Source organism: Scatophagus argus, chromosome 23, assembly GCF_020382885.2.
Source record: "Scatophagus argus isolate fScaArg1 chromosome 23, fScaArg1.pri, whole genome shotgun sequence".
Taxonomy (NCBI): Eukaryota; Metazoa; Chordata; class Actinopteri; family Scatophagidae; genus Scatophagus; species Scatophagus argus.
Window position 1 is genome coordinate 9,581,789 of NC_058515.1, and position 22,623 is coordinate 9,604,411.

General features: G+C 45.0%; 2 protein-coding genes across 4 annotated transcripts; both read left to right on the forward strand.

The window, feature by feature from the left end:
• Window positions 1-800: 800 nt before the first annotated feature.
• On the forward strand, window positions 801-5,235 carry shbg (sex hormone-binding globulin). The gene is made up of 8 exons (XM_046380945.1): window positions 801-1,210; window positions 2,136-2,233; window positions 2,404-2,593; window positions 2,781-2,942; window positions 3,584-3,740; window positions 3,975-4,111; window positions 4,280-4,481; window positions 4,760-5,235. Exons 1-8 carry the CDS (start codon window positions 1,109-1,111, stop codon window positions 4,891-4,893), a joined length of 1,182 nt encoding a protein of 393 aa, XP_046236901.1. The 5' UTR covers window positions 801-1,108; the 3' UTR covers window positions 4,894-5,235.
• Window positions 5,236-5,753: 518 nt separating this feature from the next.
• On the forward strand, window positions 5,754-22,427 carry neurl4 (neuralized E3 ubiquitin protein ligase 4). 3 transcript variants are annotated; one of them, XM_046380940.1, is made up of 29 exons: window positions 5,754-5,998; window positions 10,165-10,675; window positions 10,775-10,840; window positions 10,924-11,423; window positions 12,073-12,184; window positions 12,278-12,366; window positions 12,482-12,554; window positions 12,961-13,234; window positions 13,439-13,620; window positions 13,729-13,814; window positions 13,938-14,100; window positions 14,198-14,408; window positions 14,946-15,022; window positions 15,120-15,219; window positions 15,491-15,660; window positions 15,736-15,864; window positions 16,167-16,312; window positions 16,482-16,700; window positions 16,996-17,094; window positions 17,200-17,352; window positions 17,438-17,605; window positions 18,290-18,448; window positions 18,631-18,810; window positions 18,931-19,024; window positions 19,103-19,210; window positions 19,304-19,448; window positions 19,680-19,792; window positions 19,980-20,139; window positions 20,270-22,427. In XM_046380940.1, the coding sequence occupies exons 1-29, from the start codon at window positions 5,834-5,836 to the stop codon at window positions 20,472-20,474; spliced, it is 4,857 nt and encodes a 1,618-aa protein (XP_046236896.1). In that variant the 5' UTR covers window positions 5,754-5,833; the 3' UTR covers window positions 20,475-22,427. The 3 variants fall into 3 exon arrangements, with proteins under 3 accessions (XP_046236896.1, XP_046236897.1, XP_046236898.1); XM_046380941.1 differs by having other exon boundaries at window positions 16,170-16,312; XM_046380942.1 differs by having other exon boundaries at window positions 5,755-5,998; window positions 15,141-15,219.
• The last annotated feature ends 196 nt before the right edge of the window (window positions 22,428-22,623 follow it).

Genomic DNA, 22,623 nt, shown 5'->3' on the forward strand with positions numbered 1-22,623 from the left:
GAATGAGCACCCACCCACTAGTGACACTCAGTGGTTCAAACAGAAACAGTCGGCTCAGTGACGCACTCGTCGTCTTTGTATTCATAAAATATGCTCTTGGAGGTGAATTTTTTTTCTCACAAAATTTGATAGGGATTTAAGAACATAAAATAAAAAGAAAGATGCATTCATGCATTCAGGGCCTCCAGGACGGTTGGGATTGAAGCAAAGCAAAGCAAAACAAAGCACAGAAATAGTTTACTTCAATGGACTTTTTTTCTTTTTTTTTTTTTTTTTTTTTGCAGCAGACATGTTTAGTCAGTAAAGCACAACTGTTACTAATAAGGGTTCTGTTCAGTTCAAGTGTCCCAGTATGCTATATGAGAATGTCCCAGTATTTCCCAGTTATCTCAGCCTTCCTGGAAGGAGACTTTCGCGGGACTGCAGTCAGCAGAAGAGGACAAAAGAGTTTTGTGACTTAGAGCACAGTTCACCTCTCATCTCCCCCTCTCTCTCCCCTTCACTCTACAACACACACACCCACCCACACACACACACACTGAGTCATGGCCAGTGGTGGTGAATCAAGGTTCCTGTGCAATGGGTAAACACACATCAGTGGTCTGGCTAAGGTCACTCACCCAGCCTCCAGCCGTGTCCATTTTACATGAATCACCACAAAGGCAGACTTACAGGCTGATGGAAATGCACATTTTATTAAAAATTAGGTTTCCTGAATTTGAAATGATTAAAATAATTGCCCCTAACTGATGTCTCTTTTCTGCCTTTATATTCTGTACTTTCTTTCCTTTATCCTTTGTTTGCCTGCCACCCACTCCGTGTCTTTCACCCACCTACATTTTCGCAAAGATCTGGTATGGCACAACCACAGGGCCATGAAGCACTCCCTCCTGAGGATCGATGACCTGCACTGGCTGTGGCATATTTGCCCTCTGGACCCCGAAACAACGTGCCAGCGCACACCACCGCTTTACACACACAGTTGCAGTTGAGTCTCTCTCCTGCACGTCCCACCACGGACACTTCAGGGTAGCTGAGAGTCTGCAGACCACCCAAGGGCTCGGGAGACTACACACTGTGAGGCCTGGGTGTGTGGATGCATTGAAGGATGGCCGTGTTTTGGAAAGCAATGGCAGGTGGACTGCTGCTCACTTTGACCCTCTCTCTTCTCGGGTGGGGAGCCGAGGGACAAGGGAACGGACGCGGTAAGGTATGTTCACATGCAATGCCGCGACTTTCATGCTTACAATGAATCGTGCGGTTGTATGAATGTGTTGTGTCAGTCATTGTCTGATAGCAGAAAGAGCGTGTGCATCCATTGGTTATTCTAAAAAATAAATGAACAAATCTAAAAAGAATGGGACTCTTAATATAAATATGTTGTACAAATGATCTCTGTGCCTTTTGTAGATTTAATAAAAGCCCCTAAGTCTCTGGAGAAACATGAATGGCTCCTGTGATGTGTTTAAATTATTGTCTTTGCTCACTGTAAAGTTAGGAAAAGGTCATACGGTTCTTAAGTGGTAGGAAATATCTGTCTCTGAGCCTCAGCAAAAAGACTGTAATGATGTTTTTTTCTTATTCCTTTTTTTTTTTTTTTGCAAAACCGCAAAAAAAATCTGTGATTCAGAGTTTTCTGAAGGATTCAGCTTAGACGAAATGCAGTGTAGAACCAGTTTAAAAGAACCAGTAAGTCAGTAATAAAAAAATCACAAATCCACTCATACTGTGCAATTCAGAAGCCAGGTGAAGAGGGCTTTCACAGCATGCCCTAAAAATAATTTGTTTAGACTTAGAACTTTGCTCAGTCTGTGGTAGGACAAATATGCCACCAACTGAAGGATTTTTTTCTCCTCATCTGGTTTTCACGATAGCCACTGTACACAGATAAACTGTAGCTGGATGCCATACGGCTCCACATTGATTTTACACTTCATTACCACTTGTTAACCACCAGTTAAAATCCCTACGTTAAAGTAGTTTTCACAATGAATCAACAATTGAATAAAATCAGTCACTCAGTTTGGTAAGGATTTAACCACTAACCAAAATTAGGGTCTAACAAATATGAACTGTGCAGAATAAAGAGCTTAAGTTTATGATTTAGCGTTAAATGAGTACCTTATGTCCTCCAGAAAGAAGTGTCAGGCGGAGCTACCGTCTACCTCGGCCAGGACAGAGACATCTGGAGGCCACTGATCCACACAACAGTCAACCTCAGTGATATCAGCAGGTACGTCAGCAGGAGCAAACCGCTGCACTGCAAAAGCTTTACATCAACCGCTCACTGAAAATCTACAATTATGGACATGAAAAAGCATCTGAATGACCTTTCTTTTCTTCTGTGGACCTCCATTCACTTGAATCTGACACTACTCTGTTCTGTTTTTTATGTTTCTGCAGTATCAAGTCAACCTTTCAGTTGCGGACATTTGACCCCGAAGGTGCCATTTTCTATGGGGACACCAAAAATGGGATGGACTGGTTCATTTTGTCCCTGAAAGACGGCATCCCTTTGATGCAGATCCGCAAGGGAGACATCCACATCAGCGTGGCCGGCGGCACCAAACTCAACGATGGAAAATGGCACACAGTGAGTTTCCAGATTTGCGTGTGATCTCAGACACAAGTTATGTACTGGACAGAAGTGAAGTGCATGGCAAATGTGTGATTTGAAGATTTAAGGCTCAGTAAGTCTGTGTTGTTCCAAACTGACGACCGTGTGTCGCAATGCAAGAGCTCTTAGTCTGAATTCTTCTTGTGCTCCTGGTGCCACCAAGCTGGAGGTGAGCAACCATGGGAAGTTTGTGATTCTGGAGGTGGACGGGTCCAGCGGGCTGGTGGTGGGAATGGAGTCCAAACAGACAGAGGAGGGCCTTTCAGGTGAACTTCGGCTGGCCCTTGGCGGGGTCCTCATCGACAAGGATAATATGATCGTTCAGGTAGAGTGTGATAATACACCCTGGGATACATTTTACTCTTATTTGTGTAAGGATGAAATCATAACAGTGACTGAGGTTGCTGATCCACTGACATGACAACTGAGCAAACTGCATCTGCTGAGTGACACTGTGTGATACAGGTTCAAGCTAAGAAATAAAGCAAGCTTGTGGAACTTGAGCGAGGACTGTTTTGTCCTAATTATTGTTGAAGCTTTGGCCAGCATCTCTGCCTCTTCTGTTTTGGATATCAGCACGAAAATGTTAGTCCATAAAGAGGATTATTCTTTCTGAAGGACTGACACCAGAAGAAGTTTTCTCTTGTTGTTTTAAAAATGAGAATTTATCACACTGCATTGTAGTTATAGCTTTGTGGGGGAAATACCTCTCCTACAGGTCTACAGTGTCAACATTTGGCCAGCTATTCTTAGTAATAAAACAGACACACACACACACACATAAAAAAAGGATCATAAATTACAGTTTACTGTGCTTTATGCCAGCAAAGTGCTACATCACCGTAAAAGTGTTTTTCGGGTGGGTTTTTGTTGTTGTTGCTTTTGTTGTCGTTGAAGCACCCTGTAATGGGACCTCGTACAATGAAGTTCATTCCACTAAAAGCACTTTTGCTTTCTTTGCCGTAGTTCGAGCCGCAGATGGACGGCTGTGTACGGGAAGGCAACTGGCTAAACCTCAGCATCCCCTGGGAGTCAGAGGCGGAGGAGCTCTGGCCCTGCTATCAGAACGTGCGACCTGGCAGCTACTTCCCTGGCACCGGATTTGCCGTTTTCAACACCTCAGGTGGGAACACTGCGCTCAGTTATACAAGCTATGGGCAAGTGCTAACACTCCAGCTTTCCAATAGGCCTGGATTATGTGTTCTTACACTGCATGACATCTTGGGTTCATATTTTTAGTTTATTATAATGAGATGCAATGTGTTAATGAACAGTAAACGCTTTTTACTGGATGGATAACAAGTGACTCCAGCACAAATTCTCTTCATTTTGTGAGTTATTCTTTCGTCCTCTGCAGTTTTCCCCATTGAGGCCGATGATGGGGTCACAGTTGAATTGTTGGGAGATTTCACTAAGATGGATGGAACTGTTTTGAGCATCAAGGCTGCTGGGCAAGAGCTGATGTTCTCGTTGGTGGTCAATAATGCCACAAAGGTATGCATGTAAATCAAGCAATAATTTCTAGCATAGAAGAAGTAAGGTTGACTTCACAGCTTGTATGTACATTTGTATCATCGTAGATTGATACAAATACTCATTCAAACAAACACAGACTGAGTGTTGTATGATACCATTTCTTCTGTATCTGTCTTGGATCTGCAGGAGGTGACTCTCACTTTCGGGAATGAAAAAATCAATATGAAAGACACATTACAGGGACTGGGGATAACCTTTTGGACAGATTCGCTAAAAATACGTCTAACTGAAGATGAATTAATGTCCACGGTGTCTGTGATTCCAGTGAGCCACCCTGGTTATTTGACCACATGGAGAGAGGGTCATTTTGCCATTGGGGGTCTCTTAGGTGAGATTAAACAGCAATCCAGTATCTTAATATTGCACATTTACAACTTCTAATGTTAGGTCCCATATCAATTTTCACAGAGAAGAATTTGATTTGCAGACAGCTTTATTGAAAAAAACCAAACAATTAAAAACAACAACAAAACAAACATGAAATGCACAAGAAAGCAACAAGCTGGAGAAAACACAGAACATGCAGTAATCAGACCCGATGAAGAGCTTAGTGAAGTGTGATACAAGGTCACTCGTGTCTTCTTTCTTCTCATTTTCACTTTTCAGGTGAGGGTGAGGACAACGTTGGCTCCCAGTTCTTGACAGGCTGTCTGGAGAAGATCAAAGTTCAAGGCAGGGATTTGGACCTGGATTTAGCTGTCAGACACGTGTCAATCTCCTCTCACAGCTGCCCTGCATAGACCATGAAAGTATGCATGTGCACTGTGTGGACTAAATGTTAGCAGAGGATTCCTTTGGGTCCAGATGATGTAAAGTGGCAGTGGCATATGCAGATATGCAGATGATAACTAAATTCTAGTAATTATACTATTTCTATTGGGCAACTCATAATTGAAAGATGTATTTTACCTATCAACCTCTAAAATGTGGAGAATTTAAAATTAAATATAAATATATTAAATAATACTTCTCCCACAGCCTCATTTGAATAGAATATTCTGATTAGTCTGACAAATGCGAGTGGTGTTGTGGCTTTGATATATGCAAAAGTATGTTTCTAAATAAAATATGATTCTCCTCTATATGATTATCCGTGAGTGTAAATTTTACTCTTCCGTTTATGGCAAAATGGAGGCTTGCTTTGAGGAGATTTAAACATTGTGACTGAACTCTGATGATAAACACTAAGTGGGGCATGAATGAGACAAATATAACACGTGGATTTGGCTCCCTCTAGTGGACTGTTACAGAGATCAAGTCGTGTCAAGTAGAAGTATAAGGCCACCCAACTATAAAAGAGTCATGTAACATCATAGATTTTGCTTAGCATCTTGGAAACGAACCACTAAATTAACACAAATTAGTTCATTTAAAAAAAAATTGTTAAGGCCTTTTGCTCTCAGTGGATGCAATGCTTCTTTGAAACAAACATAAAAATATAGATTTAAGTCAGAAATTAAATATGAAGGCTTCAATATGTATGTAGCATAAATATTAAAGTTGAATAAACTTTTTAAGTTAAATTTAAATAGAAAAACAATTCCATACTTTATAAACAAGGGTCAAGCTTAAAATTTAGTCATTTTATGGGCGCGGCGCAATTCGTTCTGATCGGTTGCGGCTGCCATAACGTTACTGTCGCAAAGCCCGAGTGTCGTGAATACTGGCCGCCCACTGAAGATGGCGGCGGAGCTGCATCCGCGGAGCGGAAAGCTGATCGGCCTGTCCAACTCGAACCGAACCGCCCGGCGCAACCAGCCAGTGCAGGAGTTCAACCATGGGCTGGTGCTTAGTAAGGAGCCGCTGAGGGACCGAGATGTCTTCACCGTCCGTATTGACAAGAAGGTAAACAAAATTAGGCCCTTCGCTGCTGCCTCTCCTGAGCGGGGGTGAGAGCAGCAGGAATGCGGGAGCAGCGCTGGTGGGACGGACTGGTGGTCTGTCTCTGTCCGCAGTGAGGGGCTTCTCCTATCCAGGGCGGTTCTCACTGCTTGACAACGACCACGGCTGATGTAATTGCTCTGGGGCGAATTGCATACCCTGCCGGACATTTGTCAGGGACATGTGGACTAATTAAACACAGTCCCATGAGTGGATATTTTAAACTCATCACTAAGCTATCGATAACCTGCTGGTGTTGCCTTGGTACCGTCTGTTAGCCATGCTAATAAGCCGCTAGCACTGGGAAACGGTGTGAGCTCAGGCTAGCCGGGGCTAGCTTTTCTGGAAGGTGCTATCTGGGGGTCCGACGTTTGATGACAAGGACTTGGTGTTGTTTATTGCACAACATGAGCTAAACTAAGATGGCTAACGAGGCTCTCTTTAGTTTTGTTGTGAAGCAATCGGTAACAGTCTTAAGAGCTTGTCAGCCTCTGTCTGCTATTAATACTGCAGTGCTCATACCAGGCTGGGCTCTCACAGTGACTCAAAGGCTGTGTGGGAGCCTAAAGAGACACAATGCGTACAGATACTGCTATCTGTTACTACTGTAATACCCAGAGTTAAAGAACCTCGTGTCTCCTTCACTGAACATTTTTTGATCCAAACACAAAGCACAATTAGATTTACGTCGTTAATTTTTCTAGTGTAATCCATGGTGGGTTTGATCACTAATAGGTATAACTGGGAATCCACACTTTGTTGTCCTTTTGATTTATCCAGATTCAGATATGATAACTTCCTTGTTCTTGATCTTTCCTGATCCATTTCTCCCAGTTTGTGGTAAAAGGTCCCTCAGTTCATAGTGAAAATATCATATTTTCCCACACAAATCTGTCTTGGGTATATGCATTGTCTTCATTGCTTTTCGACAGGCTACCAGTAAAATCGGACCACTTCTTCTGTTTTTAAACCAAGATGCTGTATTCTGCAGGATGTTGGACCTAAAATGTCTGTGCCAAAACATTTTAGTCTTAACACTGAGGTTGAGTATGATGTTGTTAATTTTGAATATGAGGTGTGATGGAAAAACATGTTAAATTCTTCCATGTTTCCCCCTTGAATATGCAGCTTTCATGTGACTTTAACACAATTGCTTATCTGTGGCTTGTGAGCTCTTGTGACTCAGGTTTCCCCCGTATCATATCAATGCCTGTGCACAATGTTTACTTTTTGGTTATTATCAGTGTAGGAGTGCTTGCCCGTTGTAATGGCCTCTGCAGTCTGTAGTCTGCAACCCTGCTGGGTTTCCTGACAACATGGCAGCTCTGTGCTAGTGCCAACTGGGCCACACACACTCGCAGACAGCCTTGGAACGACAGTGTGTCTAGTCAAGACGCACAGTTATTCAGAAAATCTAGCATGATGAGACAAAGCTGCATGTGAGCCAGTAAAGCTAAACATACACTTTTAACGGCGCCCACTGTATGTAAATGATTATCTTTTCCTTATGGCACTCTGAGCCTGATAAGAGCCCTCATAAACAGCCTCATGCTCTGTCATGACATGCATTGCCTGTCTGAAAATCAATACTTTTCCATCGCAGAGCACCCAGATTGGCATGACTGCCTGTCCTTGTTTACTGACATGCACTAAGCTACAGTGTATGCTCGAAAATGAGCACAAGAGAACGAGCAAATGAAACGATTTACTGGACAGTTAAAGTAAAGTGTGATGCTGTGAGTGTTTTTAGGGCTGCGGTCTAGAGGAACAATCAAGACATTTGACATATAGACCAAACTAACAACAGAATAAAGGTATCAGTAAATTAAATATTTTTAAGCTTAAATTGTTTATACCAAAAATCCATTGATATGAGCTTCTAAATTTTTGTGAAAATCATGTCAATATATTAAATGCAGGGAAAACTTGGCTGTTAATATGCTAATTTATTCCAAAGTTTTGTTCACCTCTCCCCTGTGCAGAGTTCAGCTGTTACATTTTGTCATTTTGGGAGTATGAGGATCAGCTTTTCCCTCTCTGTGCGGCCTTAATGGTGCTTTTTTGCTTTTGAGGCAATTAATTTTTCATTCTTTTCAAAAGCTGTCTAGAGGACCTACTTGGCATGTATGGTTGTATCCTGAAGTTATCTGTGTTTTGAACAGAGAGAGAGAGAGAGAGAGAGGGAGGGAGGCTGAGTCTGCAAGGCAGACACCCACAGGCTGACTGTTACATAAGTGAATGAGCGAGGGAAGGAGATGTCTGTCTCCTCCACACGGTGACCTGGTCAGGCTGAGTTACTTCTAAATCTGTTAACCCAGATACCCGGGCTTTCGTAGCACACTGCCTTACATAGCACCTGCCACGCAGCTGAGGAGGACAACATGGGAGCAGACGAAGGAGAGGAGGCAAACGGGACGACATTTGTGTGATGATACTGATCGTGGAGGAATTGTTCTTTTTGTTTTCTCACAGGAGTGCTAGCTGTTACGCTCAAGGTCACTTCATCAGATTTCTGCCAACTTCAACAGGAGGGGAAAGCAAACGGAGAGTGGTTAAAGATTGATCTTATGTGTCGTCGTACTTCTCGATTCTCTTCTCATGAGGACGAAACTTATTGGCTTTTTGTTGGATATCTTCCTCGGTGGGGGGCGCAGAGAACCAGGAGACCACTCCTCAAGGGGACGTGGTGGGTTTGTGTCCCTGTGTGTCAACAAGCTTCTGCTGGGCTGAAGAGTCTAAGCAGGACTCTCCACCAGCTTCACTGACTCTCCTCTGTAGCTGACGCTGCACTCTGTCATGGAGGCAAAACCTGTGGAAAAATAGAATTCACCCCTGAAGATCAATAAAGTATCAGATTAGTGTGCGCTTATGGCTGTGTGTTATTCGATATGACAATGTCGTGCAAAGACAAAAGGAGGTGTTGAAGTGAAACGTTTATTTTGTGTTTTGGATCTTTGCTGGAAGGCAAGATGATGGAGATGAAGGATGGTAGCTCAGATATTGTTTGCTTTCTGTGTGGTTTAATCATCACAGCTGAATCGTAGGTATCTGTGTTTCCGTGAGAGTGTCTGTTTATTGTTTCTGTCGTTATACAGTGGAAAGAAGAAAAATTAGCGACCATCTGGCAAGTCAGTCCTCTGAATTCCTTACTCAAATTGAGGGCCAAAGGACAGTGGGTGTTGTCCACTGCGCACGTCATGATGTGTGGAGATTTGTGGTTTTGGGCTCGATAAAACGGATTTTACCTTGAGCCAAAAAAGGAAGGTTTTCATCCTGCATATCTACTTTCACACGTCCGATTTCAAGGTCACTTTTTTAAAGAAAAATGTACGACACTTGCAACATGACCCCGAGTGTATTTTTTTTTGTGTGATTTAGTTGACCATGATGTCAGCGAGACGTAGAGCTCTGCTCAGGCGCTAAAAATAGCACAGGATATGCACTCAGCTACTGCTGCATCAATAGTTTTTAACATCTCATCTTTGAATTTGGATACAGTAGTGTACGTATGGCAGGCTCCATAAGGAGAGTTCCAGGATTTGTTTGATCCAGAGTGCTTTTTTTTCATGCAATATTGCACATTAATAAAGGTGATTCTTGCGCACTGCCAGATATCCAATCATTGCCGTGACATTTTGCCAGCGCATAGCTCGGTTTGTTTCCTTTGTCGGTTCACGCTGTCCTTTTTTTATTTTCAAAGTAGCGCTCCCTGGGCTACGTTCTTCACTGACAGTGCAACTAAAAATAACAAGATGGATCATACAAAGCACACTTTGTTTTCCATAGATATCTGCCTGCAGTTTTTAGCACAGTGCTTCACTCTTTTAACATCAGCGCTTAGATGTTCCCACAATCAGCCTCAGAGTAACAGCTGCTGACAACTTTGTTACGACTTTTTCCTTTCTGGAGTAGATGTTATTATAGTTGCCATCTTATCATCCTCTTAAAGAAATTTCTTATCAGTTAAAATTTGAATGTTTTGGGAAAATGGGACACAACATCAGGGTCTGGTAACTCGTGAAGGCCATAACGTGTCATTATCTGTGACACTTTACCGACTAAATTATTTAATGTTGAGGTAAACATTTGATTATGAAGGTATTCATTAAGTCTTCCTTGCTTCCCCTCAGGTGAACTCTTGGAGCGGTTCCATTGAGATTGGCGTGACGGCACTGGACCCTGCCGTGTTGGACTTCCCCAGCAGCGCTACAGGCCTTAAGGGCGGCTCCTGGATCGTGTCAGGCTGCTCGGTGCTACGTGACGGCCGCTCAGTCCTGGAGGAGTACGGCCGCGACCTCGACCAACTAGCCGAGGGCGACCGGGTGGGCATTCAGCGCAGCTCCCGCGGGGAGCTCCATCTCTGGGTCAATGGGCAGGACTGCGGTGCGGCCGCCAGCGGCTTGCCGTCTAAACTCTGGGCGGTGGTGGACCTGTATGGCAAGTGCACTCAAGTGACAGTGGTGAGCTGTGAGCCGCCGCCGCCGTCCTCAGCGGAGAAAGAGACAATAGAGCGAGTGGAGGAGGAGGAGGCGGAGGAGGAAGAGGAGGAGGAGGTGGTGGTGTGTGGGGGTCGGGAGGATGCGGGGATCACGGCACTGATGAATGTGGCAGCAATGAATGGAATGATGAATGGAGATGAAGGTGAGGGGTCGTTTTATGAATCATTTTGTTCTTCTTTTTCCTAATCTGTATGCTGGGATTTGTCACCTCTTGTATCCTTGTCGCTCTCCTCCCTGTCAGTGCCTGAGCTCAGCTGCAGTCACAGCAGACCAGACAAGTTCCCCAACAGCTTGGAGCCTGACACAGGTGAGAACATCCTCCTCAGCTCAGCACATGAACGTCGTGCAACGTCACCAGGACTGACATTCTTCTTCTCTCTCTGTCTTTAGTTCTGACAGAGCACCAGCTCTTTGACGTGTTCAACAACGCAATAGTATCATTTTATCGCTCTGAGGATGAGGGCGGAGGGGAGGACGGTGGAGGCGGAGGAGGAGCCGGAGGTGGCGGAGGAGGAACTGCAGGAAGCGACTCTTCTTCCAGAAATGACAGGGGGAGCAGCAGCAGTGGAGGAGGTGCAGCCAACAGCGACAGTGGAATAGCAACAACAGGGGGTGGAGGGAGCAGAGGAGGAGGAGGAGGAGGTGGAGCTAGCAGTGCTGGAGAAGGCGGAAACTCGAACAACAGTCCTGCCGGTAATGGAGGGACCGGGACAGGGGTTGTGACGGGTGGGCTGACCACCAACGACGCGCTGCTCTTTCACGAGAAATGTGGCACTTTGATCAAACTGAGCAACAACAACAAGACGGCGGAGCGGAGGAGACCGCTGGACGAATTCAATAACGGCGTGGTGATGACCAACCGGCCGCTCCGACACAACGAGATGTTTGAGGTGTTTACACTTACACGACTCTGTGCTGGGATGTTCGTTTATACATGAGGGATGGAGTGACAATGAATGTGCTGAGTGATGCTAAAAGAATACATCTCAGGTTGTATGAGCTGCAAAATAGTCAGTCTTTATCAATCAGTTTTTGATTAACTGACGAGGAGTTGAGGAAATGTTCCTTGCAAGTTCCCAGAGCTGAAAGTGACGTGACTCCAAATTTCTCATTTTGTTCAAACCCCAAAGATGTTGAATTTCTGAAGATGTAAAAACTAAGAAAAAGAAAAGTAGCAAATTCTCACATTTTCATAACGTGGAACCAGCGAATGTGGCATTTTTATTTGATAGATGACTTAATTGTTTTAATGTCCCTCAGCAAGGCATTCTGTTAACTGATTTACAGTTGTCAAAGCACTGCTTAGATAAAGTTAAAAGAACAAACATTTGAGGGGTTTTCAGAGTAAAGTCAATATGTTGACCAAGCAGTTGAAGACAAAAGAATCAAAATTTTGTGTACTTCATGCCTGGAGGTCTGCTGATTTTTATCACGCTGTGCTTGAGGTAGAACAGAGACAGATCTCTTCATTTCAGCTGATGATTAATCCAAAAACACAGTCGGTGTCAGAAAAGTTCAAATGTATTTGTTATTTTTCAGATCCGCATTGATAAGCTAGTGGACAAGTGGTCAGGCTCAATAGAGATTGGCGTGACGACACACAATCCTAACAATCTGGACTATCCTGCAACTATGACCAATCTGCGCTCAGGTAACACACACACACACACATGCACAAAGATTACAAACAGAACAGGAGTTATCCAGTGTGAATGAAGTCAGTCATTCTGGCTGTTGACATCAGGTACAATCATGATGAGTGGCTGTGGGATACTGACCAATGGGAAGGGAACCCGCAGGGAATACTGTGAATTCAGCCTAGATGAACTTCAGGTTTGTGATCACTCTTTGACACGCACACACACACACACACTCATTTCACTTTTCACCTTCTGTGCACGGTTGTCTGTGTTTATGATCTCCATCGTCCCCTCTGTTCCACGTCTAGGAGGGAGATCACATAGGCTTGATGCGCAAAGCCAGTGGAGCGCTCCATTTCTACATCAATGGCATCGACCAAGGTGAGACCCCTCATGGGGGGGAGGGCGGGCTGGAAGTGGCTGGGTGCAGTGATGTGATGCCTATCAGCTCAGAACAGAAAGATGAAACCAAATGAACCATCTGTTTGTTTTTTTTGTGCATTTTTTGTATTGTTGTTGTCCTTTGATCCCATGATGCTTTGCATCATAAACAATCTGCTGTCTTTCAAAATAGTGAGAATTAATGATTTATTAGCCACAAACTGCAGCTGTGTTAGCAAGGTTTTTAAGACTGCAGATGCACTACCTTTATATTTACAGTGAATACACACAGCAAATACTGTGTAGGTCACAGTATTTGTTGTGTGTATTTGTTGTGTGAATATTGGCACTGTGAAGGAAGTATAATTTGGGTCTCTACTTCAACCACTTTTGTGTCATTCACCAGGTGTTGCAGCAGCCCAGACACCCGGCGTGGTCTACGGTGTGGTCGACCTCTACGGCATGGCCGTCAAAGTCACAATAGTCCACAACCACAACCACAGCGACCGCCTCAGACGCAACAACGCCATCATGAGGGCTCTATCGCCGGATGTCGGCAGGCCCAGGTCGGCTCTCTCCCTCACCCCGGACACAGAGTGCCCCGACCGGCTGCTCTTCCATGCCAACTGTGGCCAGAAGGCTGCCATCATAAGTGACGGCAGGACGGCATTGCGGCCACAGTGAGTCCACTTCACCTGTTTGAAAACAACATTTCTAAATGATCTTGACTGTGCTCAGAATGTTTTAAACGGTTTGTGAAATACTAAAATAAGGCTTGTTGATGTGAAGAAAAATCATACATCATATTGGGTAATTCTGCTGTTACAGGATGTTGTTTTAAACATTTAATAGTGATGCTGAAGTTAACAACGCTGCTTCCACAGTGCGACTGACGACTTCAACCACGGTGTGGTCCTGAGCAACCGGCCGCTGCGCTCCAATGAGGTGTTCCAGGTTCGCATCGACAAGATGGTGGACAAGTGGGCAGGCTCCATTGAAATCGGCGTCACAACGCACAACCCTGCCTACCTGCAGCTGCCCTCCACTATGACCAACCTGCGCTCAGGTAAAACGCTAAATTCTTAGACACTAATGGATTGTAGAACTTGTGTTAGTGCTCCAGTGCTTCTGTGTGAATGGGGAGGGGTTTCAGACATGTCACTCAATTTTGTAGGGACGTGGATGATGACAGGAAACGGCGTAATGCACAACGGAACAACAATCCTGGACGAGTACGGACACAACCTGGACCGGCTCAAGGTGAGTTATATTTCTTTTGTGTCACTCAGCTGGCAGTCAAACTCTGCCTTCATCCTCCCATAACGCAGCTTACGTTCCCTCTTCATAAATTCTTTTATAAACTCTAATCTTCCCATTTTGCAGGCAGGTGACACGGTAGGTGTAGTGCGGAAAGAAGACGGCAGCCTCCACTTCTTCGTAAACGGCGTGGCTCAGGGCCCGGCAGCCTGGAACGTCCCTCCCAGTGTTTACGCCGTCGTCGACCTCTATGGCCAAGCTGCTCAGGCCACCATCATGGACGACATGGGTGAGGAAGAGAACCAGGGCTCCGCTCGAAACAGATTCTGCTTTAGAGGACGTGGACTTTGTAAATGTTTCCCCTCCTCTGCCTCTCCTTTTGTTAGTGGACCTCCCCCCTCTCCCAGAGGACAGCTCAGAGGGCCCCACAGCCATGTCCCCCGGGAGCCCCTGTTCAGTAGGTGGGACCAGCTCTACCAACGACCTGCGTTTCCACCAGCTCCACGGCACCAACGCAGTCATCACCAATGGAGGGCGCACCGCCCTGCGCCAGAACTGTCGCAGCGAGTTCAACGATGCCATTGTCATTTCCAACAGGTGAACATGTGAATATGGTCTGTTCCAGACAGGAAGAACATTATCAGCCTCTAATCTCACACCATATTTAGATTCCCACACATCCAAGTCAATAACAGAAGCCCAGTAATATCACACCGTAACAGCTGGTGCCAATCTTCAGTTTTGTAATGACTTATTGTGAAAAGTTAACCGGACTTGTAAGTGGGCTCAAGTTTTAACCCCACTTACCAAGTCTGTTTCAGTTTCCTGTTAATTAAAGCTGATTTGTGGGTCAGATGGACAGCAACCCAGAAGGGTACAGGGAATATCAGAATTTTAATAAGATAAGTGTGTTTTGAGACTTTGTTGTGAGTAAGATAAGTAAGATGACACCAGATACAAACAGCTAAATAAGTTTGACTTGCTAACTGGTGAACACCACCAGATGAAAAGTCACAGACAACATTATGAGTAATGATAATGTTTCTCCCAAGAGAACAGCAGAGATGAAACAGCATTCAGACACTGTGTTGTGGCGTTGCTGCCTCTGGATCTGAACTTGTCACCTCCTCGTAGGTGCCTTCGAGATGGAGAGCTGTTTGAAATTGTTATTCAGAAGATGGTGGACCGCTGGTCGGGTTCAATAGAGGCAGGTGAGGTGTTTCCGCTTGGAATCCAGTGGCTTGAATTCTCCGTTGCCCAATATTTGTCTCTATTGCAGTATTTTATCCATTGTGTTTAATTGTGTAGTGACGTCCTCTGTGTGTGCAGGAGTGACGGCAATCAGGCCAGATGAGCTTGAGTTTCCCAACACTATGACTGATATTGACTACGACACCTGGATGCTCAGGTAGAACACATTGTGAATAAGAAGAGGACTCGGAAGATGTATTTCAATATGTTTCAGTGCTTTGCTGTTTTATAGTTTTAAGAACTCTAAAAGAATAAACCATTAAAGCTTCAAAAATGGAATGTGCAGAAGTTTTGTGTTGTTCGTGTGTTGAAAGAAAAACCCGTCTTTCACTTTTCTAAAACCCCAGCTGGTCACACAGAGTTCAAGTCATGAGTTAAATTTTTTTGCTTTTGTTTTTTTTTTGTCTTTCTCTTTTGTTTTTGCGCAGTGGAACAGCCATCATGCAAGATGGCAACACGATGCGCAACAACTACGGTTGTGACCTGGACTCCCTGACCACAGGCTCACGCATAGGCATGATGCGCTCAGCCAGCGGCGACCTCCACTACTACATCAATGGCGTGGACCAAGGCATCGCCTGCTCCGGTCTGCCACCAGGTAAAGGGGCTGCGACATCTGGACTCGACTGCAGCTGCATACACAATACATCATCTATGTCTCTCTGTCTTTCAGAGGTGTACGCTGTGATCGACCTGTATGGTCAGTGTGTTCAGGTGTCCATCACCAGCTCCTCAGGCCCGCTGGACAACAGCCTGTGCACCAGCAACATCACTGAGAAGAGCTTTCCAATCCACTCGCCAGGTACACGGCAGGGTCCCTACTTGGGCCTGCAAAGCCTTGAAAAACGTCATCTGATCAGATGTTTTGGAACTGTATGTAAGAGGTTTTGTTAGGTATTTTTTGTCTACAGCTTTCAAGCAACATAAGATTTTGTTTGAATGTTTAGTGCAGTTGTGTTAATTTGTTCCAAAGTGAAGGTAAAGAGTTGAAGAAAGGCAGTGGCAGTTAAGACTCAAAATACAGTATTTCAAATCAGTTCTCAACTTCCTCAAAGCCTCATCTAAATATTTCTTCTTCTTTGGTGTTTGTGTGTGCATGCGTAGCAGCAGGTGTTGCCCATCGGTTACACAGTAAACACGGTAAGAACGTGGTGCTGCTCGGCGAGGGCTGCCAGGCCGTCAGAGTTGGAGGTTACGCTCACGGCATCGTATTCAGCGCAAAGGAGCTCAAAGCAGACGAGCTGTTTGAGGTAATGCTCCGAAAATGAATCTGCTTTCCTGCAGATGAATGAAATGCGCATTAAACTCTCTAACACAAGTATCTGCAGATAGAAGAAATATTTTCTCAATTAAAACCAGCTGGTGCTTGGTTTGCTGTTCTTGCTCTCTCCTGATTGCTCCATCTCTGCCCCTCTGCAGGTGAGGATTGATGAAGTGGATGAGCAGTGGTGCGGTTCGCTGCATATCGGTCTGACCACGCTGGCACCCCCTGAGCTGCCATCCTGCCCGCTATCCGGTCTCTCCCCCTCCCTCCCGCAGCTTCGCACCAAGGTCACCTGGCTGCTCTGCGGCTCCGAGGTCCGTCGCAACGGTGTGCTGCAGCGCCAGAACTACTGCTGCTCGCTGGACCGGCTGACGGTAAGCTGCTGCTCCCCGCTCTGCAAGGACAAATCACTTCACACCGATTCTGGCAGCGCTACGTGGATACCTGTTAGATTTACAATCAATTTAGAATGCTACGGGCTGCTTAAAGCACTGGTTAGAGGTCGTATTAAAGACCCCCTCTCCCCTCAAAAGACATTATCACAGATCTGTGATTGTCACAGGCTGCCAGCTAAAGGAACAGTTCATACACAAACCCCCAAGTCAGTGGAAAGTCAGTATATATTCTGCTCCCCTAAATAAGTCTGCTTCTTCACTGATTGCTTCTTAGGTTGGCAACCGTGTGGGTGTGAAAAGGTGCAGTGACGACACCATGCACATCTTCATCGATGGAGAGGACATGGGACCTGCAGCGACTGCAGTAGCCAAGGTAAGCACACACACATACACGCAATAAAGCACGCACACAGCTGCAGTACACTGAGGCTACGCGACACTGTGCTGTCATTCAACACCTCTCTCTGCCTCCTCGCAGAATGTGTATGCAGTTTTGGACCTGTACGGGCGGATAACAGCCGTGTCCATCGTGAGCTCCTCGCTGATGGAGGATACGGAAAGCGTGAAGGCGCCCTCGCTCTCCTCAGACAGCTGCAGCGAAGGAGAGGAGGAGGGGACCCCCGTCAGAGAGGTAGGAGCCTAAAGAGAGGACTTAGCCAGCAGTTTAAAGCCAGCCTGAAAGTCAGACTCATAGTGCAACCTCTTGTCACCGCCAGGTTGAGGCAGAGCCGTGTGCGGTGGTGCCCACCGTCATGGCATTCCTGGAAAACCACGGCAAAAACATCCAGCTGTCCAACCAGAACCTGACGGCAGCCAGAGTATGCAGCTACAACCAGGGGCTGCTGGTCACCGCCCAGCCGCTGGCTCGCCAGCAGCTGTTTCAGGTAGCTTTACAGCACAGTTTGGTGTCTATATGTAGTCCAGGCTTTGATTTTCATACCACTGAGACCTGTTTAGATTAGATTGTATCAGTTAAATAGCTTGATACAGTACTTACTGGGTCAGGACAATATAGCTTAAACTGCATATGATGAATTGGATTAACCTTGATGACATTAAATGTAAAAATAACATTTATAAATCAGTCCATGTGTTTCCCTTTTCCTTCTTTGCTCTGTTTAATCGTAGTACGACCTCTTAAAGATGCTGGAATTTTTTGAAAATCGCCATATTAGCAAAGTTGGCTTGATTTTATTGTCCAGCCTTACTTCCCTGCAAGATGTGTTTGCTTTTACATCATACTGTTTCCTTTTATATCACCCAAGACTCATGGTGTGAAACATGTTACTGGGAAAGTTAAGATAAATTTTATTTTGTAAGTAAAAAATCAGTCAGATATTTGCCTCCAAAGGAATAAGTTCCAAAAAGAAACAAAGAAGACCAAACAGAAAATATAATAATAATGATAGGAAAAGGCTGATGGTATCAGATTTAAAAATAAAAGAGCAAATCTAAATGAAGAATATCGATCAGAGAAGACAAGTTTATTTATTAATGGACTATAAGACAATAAGGTGTTTTAGGCTTTGACCGCTTCAGCCTGTCAACAGTCTGTCTTTGGTCATTAGTTTCAGATCGACCGTCTGAACCCGTCGTGGACGTCATCGCTGTCGTTAGGGGTGATAGGTCACTCCCCCGACCGGCTCAACTTCCCCTCCACAGCGTGCTGTCTGAAACGCTCCGCCTGGCTGCTGCAGAGGGACTCTGTCTTCCACAACTCCCTGAAGGTGAACACACTCTTTAATACACAAGTTCGGTCACTTTGGAATTGATTTCTGTCTTATGTGACAAACTGAGAGGGTTCTCACTGACTTTTGACTGATGGTTCCTTAGTTTTTGTCTCACTCTCTTCCTGTTCTTCTTCTCTGTTCTTCCATTTTTTTCTTCTTTCGCCATCATCACTCCTCAGATATGTGAGAACTATGGTCCTAATTTGGACACATGTCCGGAGGGGACAGTGTTGGGTCTGCTGGTGGACGCCAACAGCTGTCTCCACCTCTACGTCAACGGCATGGACCAGGGTGTTGCAGCGCAGGATATTCCTTCGCCTTGCTACCCCTTCATCGACCTCTACGGCCAGTGCGAACAGGTCAACACGAGACACACATTTGAGACACTGGAACCAACATTTGTTTGATATTTTCAGAAAATTTACCAATCTGAACTAAAACTCAAGCCATGCTAATGAAAAACTGTGTCATCGTGGCAGGTTACCATAGTAACAAACAACGTGCCAGCTGTGGGTGGGGAGAGTGGGGAGCCCCGTTGTCAGGGCGACATGGAGAAGGCGGACATGGTTGACGGTAAGAAGCCAGCTGTTACTGTTGCATCTCTTCGTTCATGTTGTGTTTCAGTGTTTTTCAAGGCCTGCGTTTTTACAGGAATCAAAGAGAGTGTGTGCTGGACGCCCCCTCCAGAGGTCAACCCCAACAAGACCTGTGAGTATCAGGCACTGTGCTCACGCTTCAAAGACCTGCTCACGTTACCAGGTGAGTCTTATCCCAGCCCCCCGACTGCGATGTCTGTCTCACATCTGAACGTAACGTTCACACACTCTTGTCTTCTCCACCACCGTACATAAGACGGCTACTTCAACGAAGACGCAAAGTACAACCTGTGCTACTGTGAGTCCTGCCACAAACTTCGGGGTGACGAGGCTTATTACAAGAGAGGAGAGCCGCCTCGGGACTACGCCCTGCCCTTTGGGTGGTGCCGCTTCGCCCTCAGGTGAGAGGCCCCAGATACTGATACAGACAGAGCAGTGAGGTATTGACTGAATCAGAATGAGTTTTGAGCCCCTTGTGTGTTTATGTCCTCAGATCATAAGGTCAGTCTTTGTTGTAGAAGTTGTTCGAGTGTTTACTTGCAAATGTGCAATGCTAACTGACTTTGTGTCAAATAAAATAAATTTCAAGGGACAGAAATGTGTCTATAAATGTTTGTATCCTCTTTGTGCAGGATCAAGCCCCACTGTGAGGTCTCCAATGCACTGAAGAAGTGGCACATCGCGTACCACGGCACCAGTGTAGGAGCCCTGCGACGCACGCTGGACCACAGCCAGCTGCTGCCTGGTAGGACAATCCCTCATTCAGACACACGCTGAAGTTCAAGGAGGTTCCTCAATAGGAAGTTGTCATTTAAAGTGCACTGTGCCCACAGCTGTCTTAGAGGTTTTCACTCGCTGAAGTTCCCATAGGGACACTGCTCCTAAAACTAAGAGCATCAGCCGAACGCCTGAATTTCATTTTGCTATCGCAGGGACGTCGTCCGTCTTCTCAGTGTCCCCGGTGAAGACAGAGGGGCCTAACGGCTACGGAGAGCCAGAGGAGAACAGCGCCCCCGGCAGGGAGGTTCCCAGAGTGCGACTCTCTCCCACGATGCGCTACTCAGGCATGGAGATCTTTGCCCCCAAAGTGCAGTAAGTTGCCCCCTGATCCAAAAATTCACTAATAAAATAAATGCCTCCGTTGGACAGTCTGTGATGGAGAGCTAACAGGAAATGAAGGGTGAGAGAGAACTTACCGATAGACCTCCTTCTCCTCGTGCAGATTTTTGGACCCCCGTTCTCACCGCTGCCACCAGGCTCAGGTGGGATTCCAGGTGTGTGTGCGTCCCGGCTCCTACAAGGTGGGACCCCAGACGCTCGGCCACAGCGAGCCCCTGGACCCTCGCTTCAGCAACTCGGAGATCGAGTGGATCACCAAGGAGCAGGGCGGCACGCTCCTCTACGGACTGCTCATTCGGGTCGAGTGAAGGGAGCGACGGTGGTGGGGCATTCGGGTGGAAGCGGGGGAGGGTCCGTGCGGCGCCCCTCGTTACTTTTAACAAACTGACAACCAAATCCAACCCCTGCCTTGAGCGAGAGACTCCTGTGGAATCCAGCTGTTCCATACTGTGGATTGTTGACAATTCAACGTTATTGTTTCGTTTATTTTGTTTTTGTTTTTTTGGTTGGTTGCTCTTGGACTCTTTTAATGGCTGGGGGCTACGGCGGTTTCAATGAAGAACAGACACTGCCTGCACTTTATGTTTCGGACACTCGTGGGCGATTTTTAAACTTCTCATCGACACGACATGTTATTGTTCATTCGCTTTGTTTTTTTTCACGTTTTTTTTTTTGTCCCCGTTCTTCCCGACATACTTTCTTCCACTCACACAAACTGCTTTTTTTTTCTTTACCTTTTTGGCACTTATTTTAACACTTAATCATCTCTGGTCAGTGTTTTATTTTGGGAGGAGCTGCCCCCTGCATGTTCTCAGACCGTCACCTGAAAAGACTGAAACGTGGGTCAAAAAAAAAAAAACAAAACAAAAAAAAGAGTGACAATGTTTTCAAAAAAATTATATATGTGTATGTATATATATATATGTATATATATATATACATATATATAAAAACAAAAAAACAGAAACTTGAATCTGAGAATGAACCCAAGAGTGTCTTGTGATTGTGACTTCTTTGGGAGGGTTTTAAAACTGGAGGAAGAAAAAAATGTTTACACATACATGTACTGTATGTTCCTGTCCTCTTTGTGTCTCCACATTAGCAGTCTGGCTACTTTATCAGAACTGTTTGCATTTCTGTTCTGGACCAGAATCACCTCGGACTGGTGTTGTCAGATGGAAGCAGGCTTTAGTGTGTGGAGGAAACCCGAAGGCGCGACCTGAGAAACGGACATTTGAAAAACCTTCCTGCACTTTTTGGGAATTTAAAAAACAAGAAAAAAATTGAGTATTGTGGTAATGAATGAAATATATGCCCAGCCTTACAGCTTGTGCGTTACACCTGAGAGGATCCACCGTCAGATATTTAGAGTTATATTTACCTCTAGACTCGGTAGTTTTGATACAGGAAAAAGGGGTAAAGGGGGGACGAGTACTACATTTTGGGATCTACACTTCTCTGCTTTTTATGCCCAAAGTTAGATGAGATGGTTTTAATCTTGTCATGTTAGCAAACAAAATTTCCCAAATTGATTTTTTTTTTTTTTTTTTTAAAGATGGTTAAATGGTTTCCCCACATCACTCCAACCCTCCTGCCCTCATCATTTGCTCTAACTCCACTCCATGTCTGACTCTGTTTACCCAGCAGGACCCCCAGAGCCAACAACGAGGACTTTCAGGGTCAGCAGGAGGATGAGTGGTCTGCATCCAGTGACCTACGCCGCTGTTTACATGTGAATGTTAATAAGTAGGGCTCTTTTCTTTCAGCCAACATCACTCATTTACATTTGTCAAAATGTTTATACAAGAGTTTTTATTTGATCCAGAACATCCGCTTAATCATTGATTGTATGCTAACTGTTTTCCCAAAGCGCATTTCTTTCTTTTGTTTTCTCATTATTCTCAATCCTGTCGCCAATTTGATAAACCTGCTACAGAACACGAAATCCTGACAGCTTTTCAAGGCACAGTTTTGATGAGTCGACCTCAAAAGAACGTAATTCAAGAAGCTCGGCTCACCTTCTCCGAGCAGCTGTGATCTGACTGACCTAAGCTCTGCGGGGTTTGGCGAAAGAAAAACTTGGAATCAAAAATGTGAAAAATATAACGATGTGGGTAATTTATGGCCCAGTGCTGCTTTGTACAATTTAATTTTTGTTTTGTTTTGTTTGTTTTCTGTATGTTGCATTGTACAGGCTGTTACATAACAACTCATACCTTCCTGATTTATAAAAAATAAACTGACAGACAGTATGCACAGAAGGATGGCGAATGCTGCTTTGGTTTTTAACATGAAGAAATGACAAAATCTACTGCTGCTTTTGGTTCCTTTTTTTCACATTTTATTTAGAGTAGGAAAAAAAAAGTGTGGTCACTGACATCTTATTGCAGTGCTGCATACTTCCTCAGTCACACCTTTTCCAAATTGCTGTAGACCAATTACTCATTAAGGCTAATA

What these genes read in the sequence shown, in the direction of transcription:
- shbg (XM_046380945.1), top strand. Translation starts at nt 1,109, where the DNA reads ATGGCCGTGTTTTGGAAAGCAATGGCAGGTGGACTGCTGCTCACTTTG. An exon ending in AAGGGAACGGACGCGGTAAG is followed by an intron (nt 1,211 to 2,135) that starts GTATGTTCACAT and finishes TATGTCCTCCAG; the next exon opens with AAAGAAGTGTCAGGCGGAGC. An exon ending in AGGATAATATGATCGTTCAG is followed by an intron (nt 2,943 to 3,583) that starts GTAGAGTGTGAT and finishes TCTTTGCCGTAG; the next exon opens with TTCGAGCCGCAGATGGACGG.
- neurl4 (XM_046380940.1), top strand. Translation starts at nt 5,834, where the DNA reads ATGGCGGCGGAGCTGCATCCGCGGAGCGGAAAGCTGATCGGCCTGTCC. An exon ending in CATCAATGGCATCGACCAAG is followed by an intron (nt 12,555 to 12,960) that starts GTGAGACCCCTC and finishes GTCATTCACCAG; the next exon opens with GTGTTGCAGCAGCCCAGACA. An exon ending in CAGCGACTGCAGTAGCCAAG is followed by an intron (nt 17,095 to 17,199) that starts GTAAGCACACAC and finishes GCCTCCTCGCAG; the next exon opens with AATGTGTATGCAGTTTTGGA.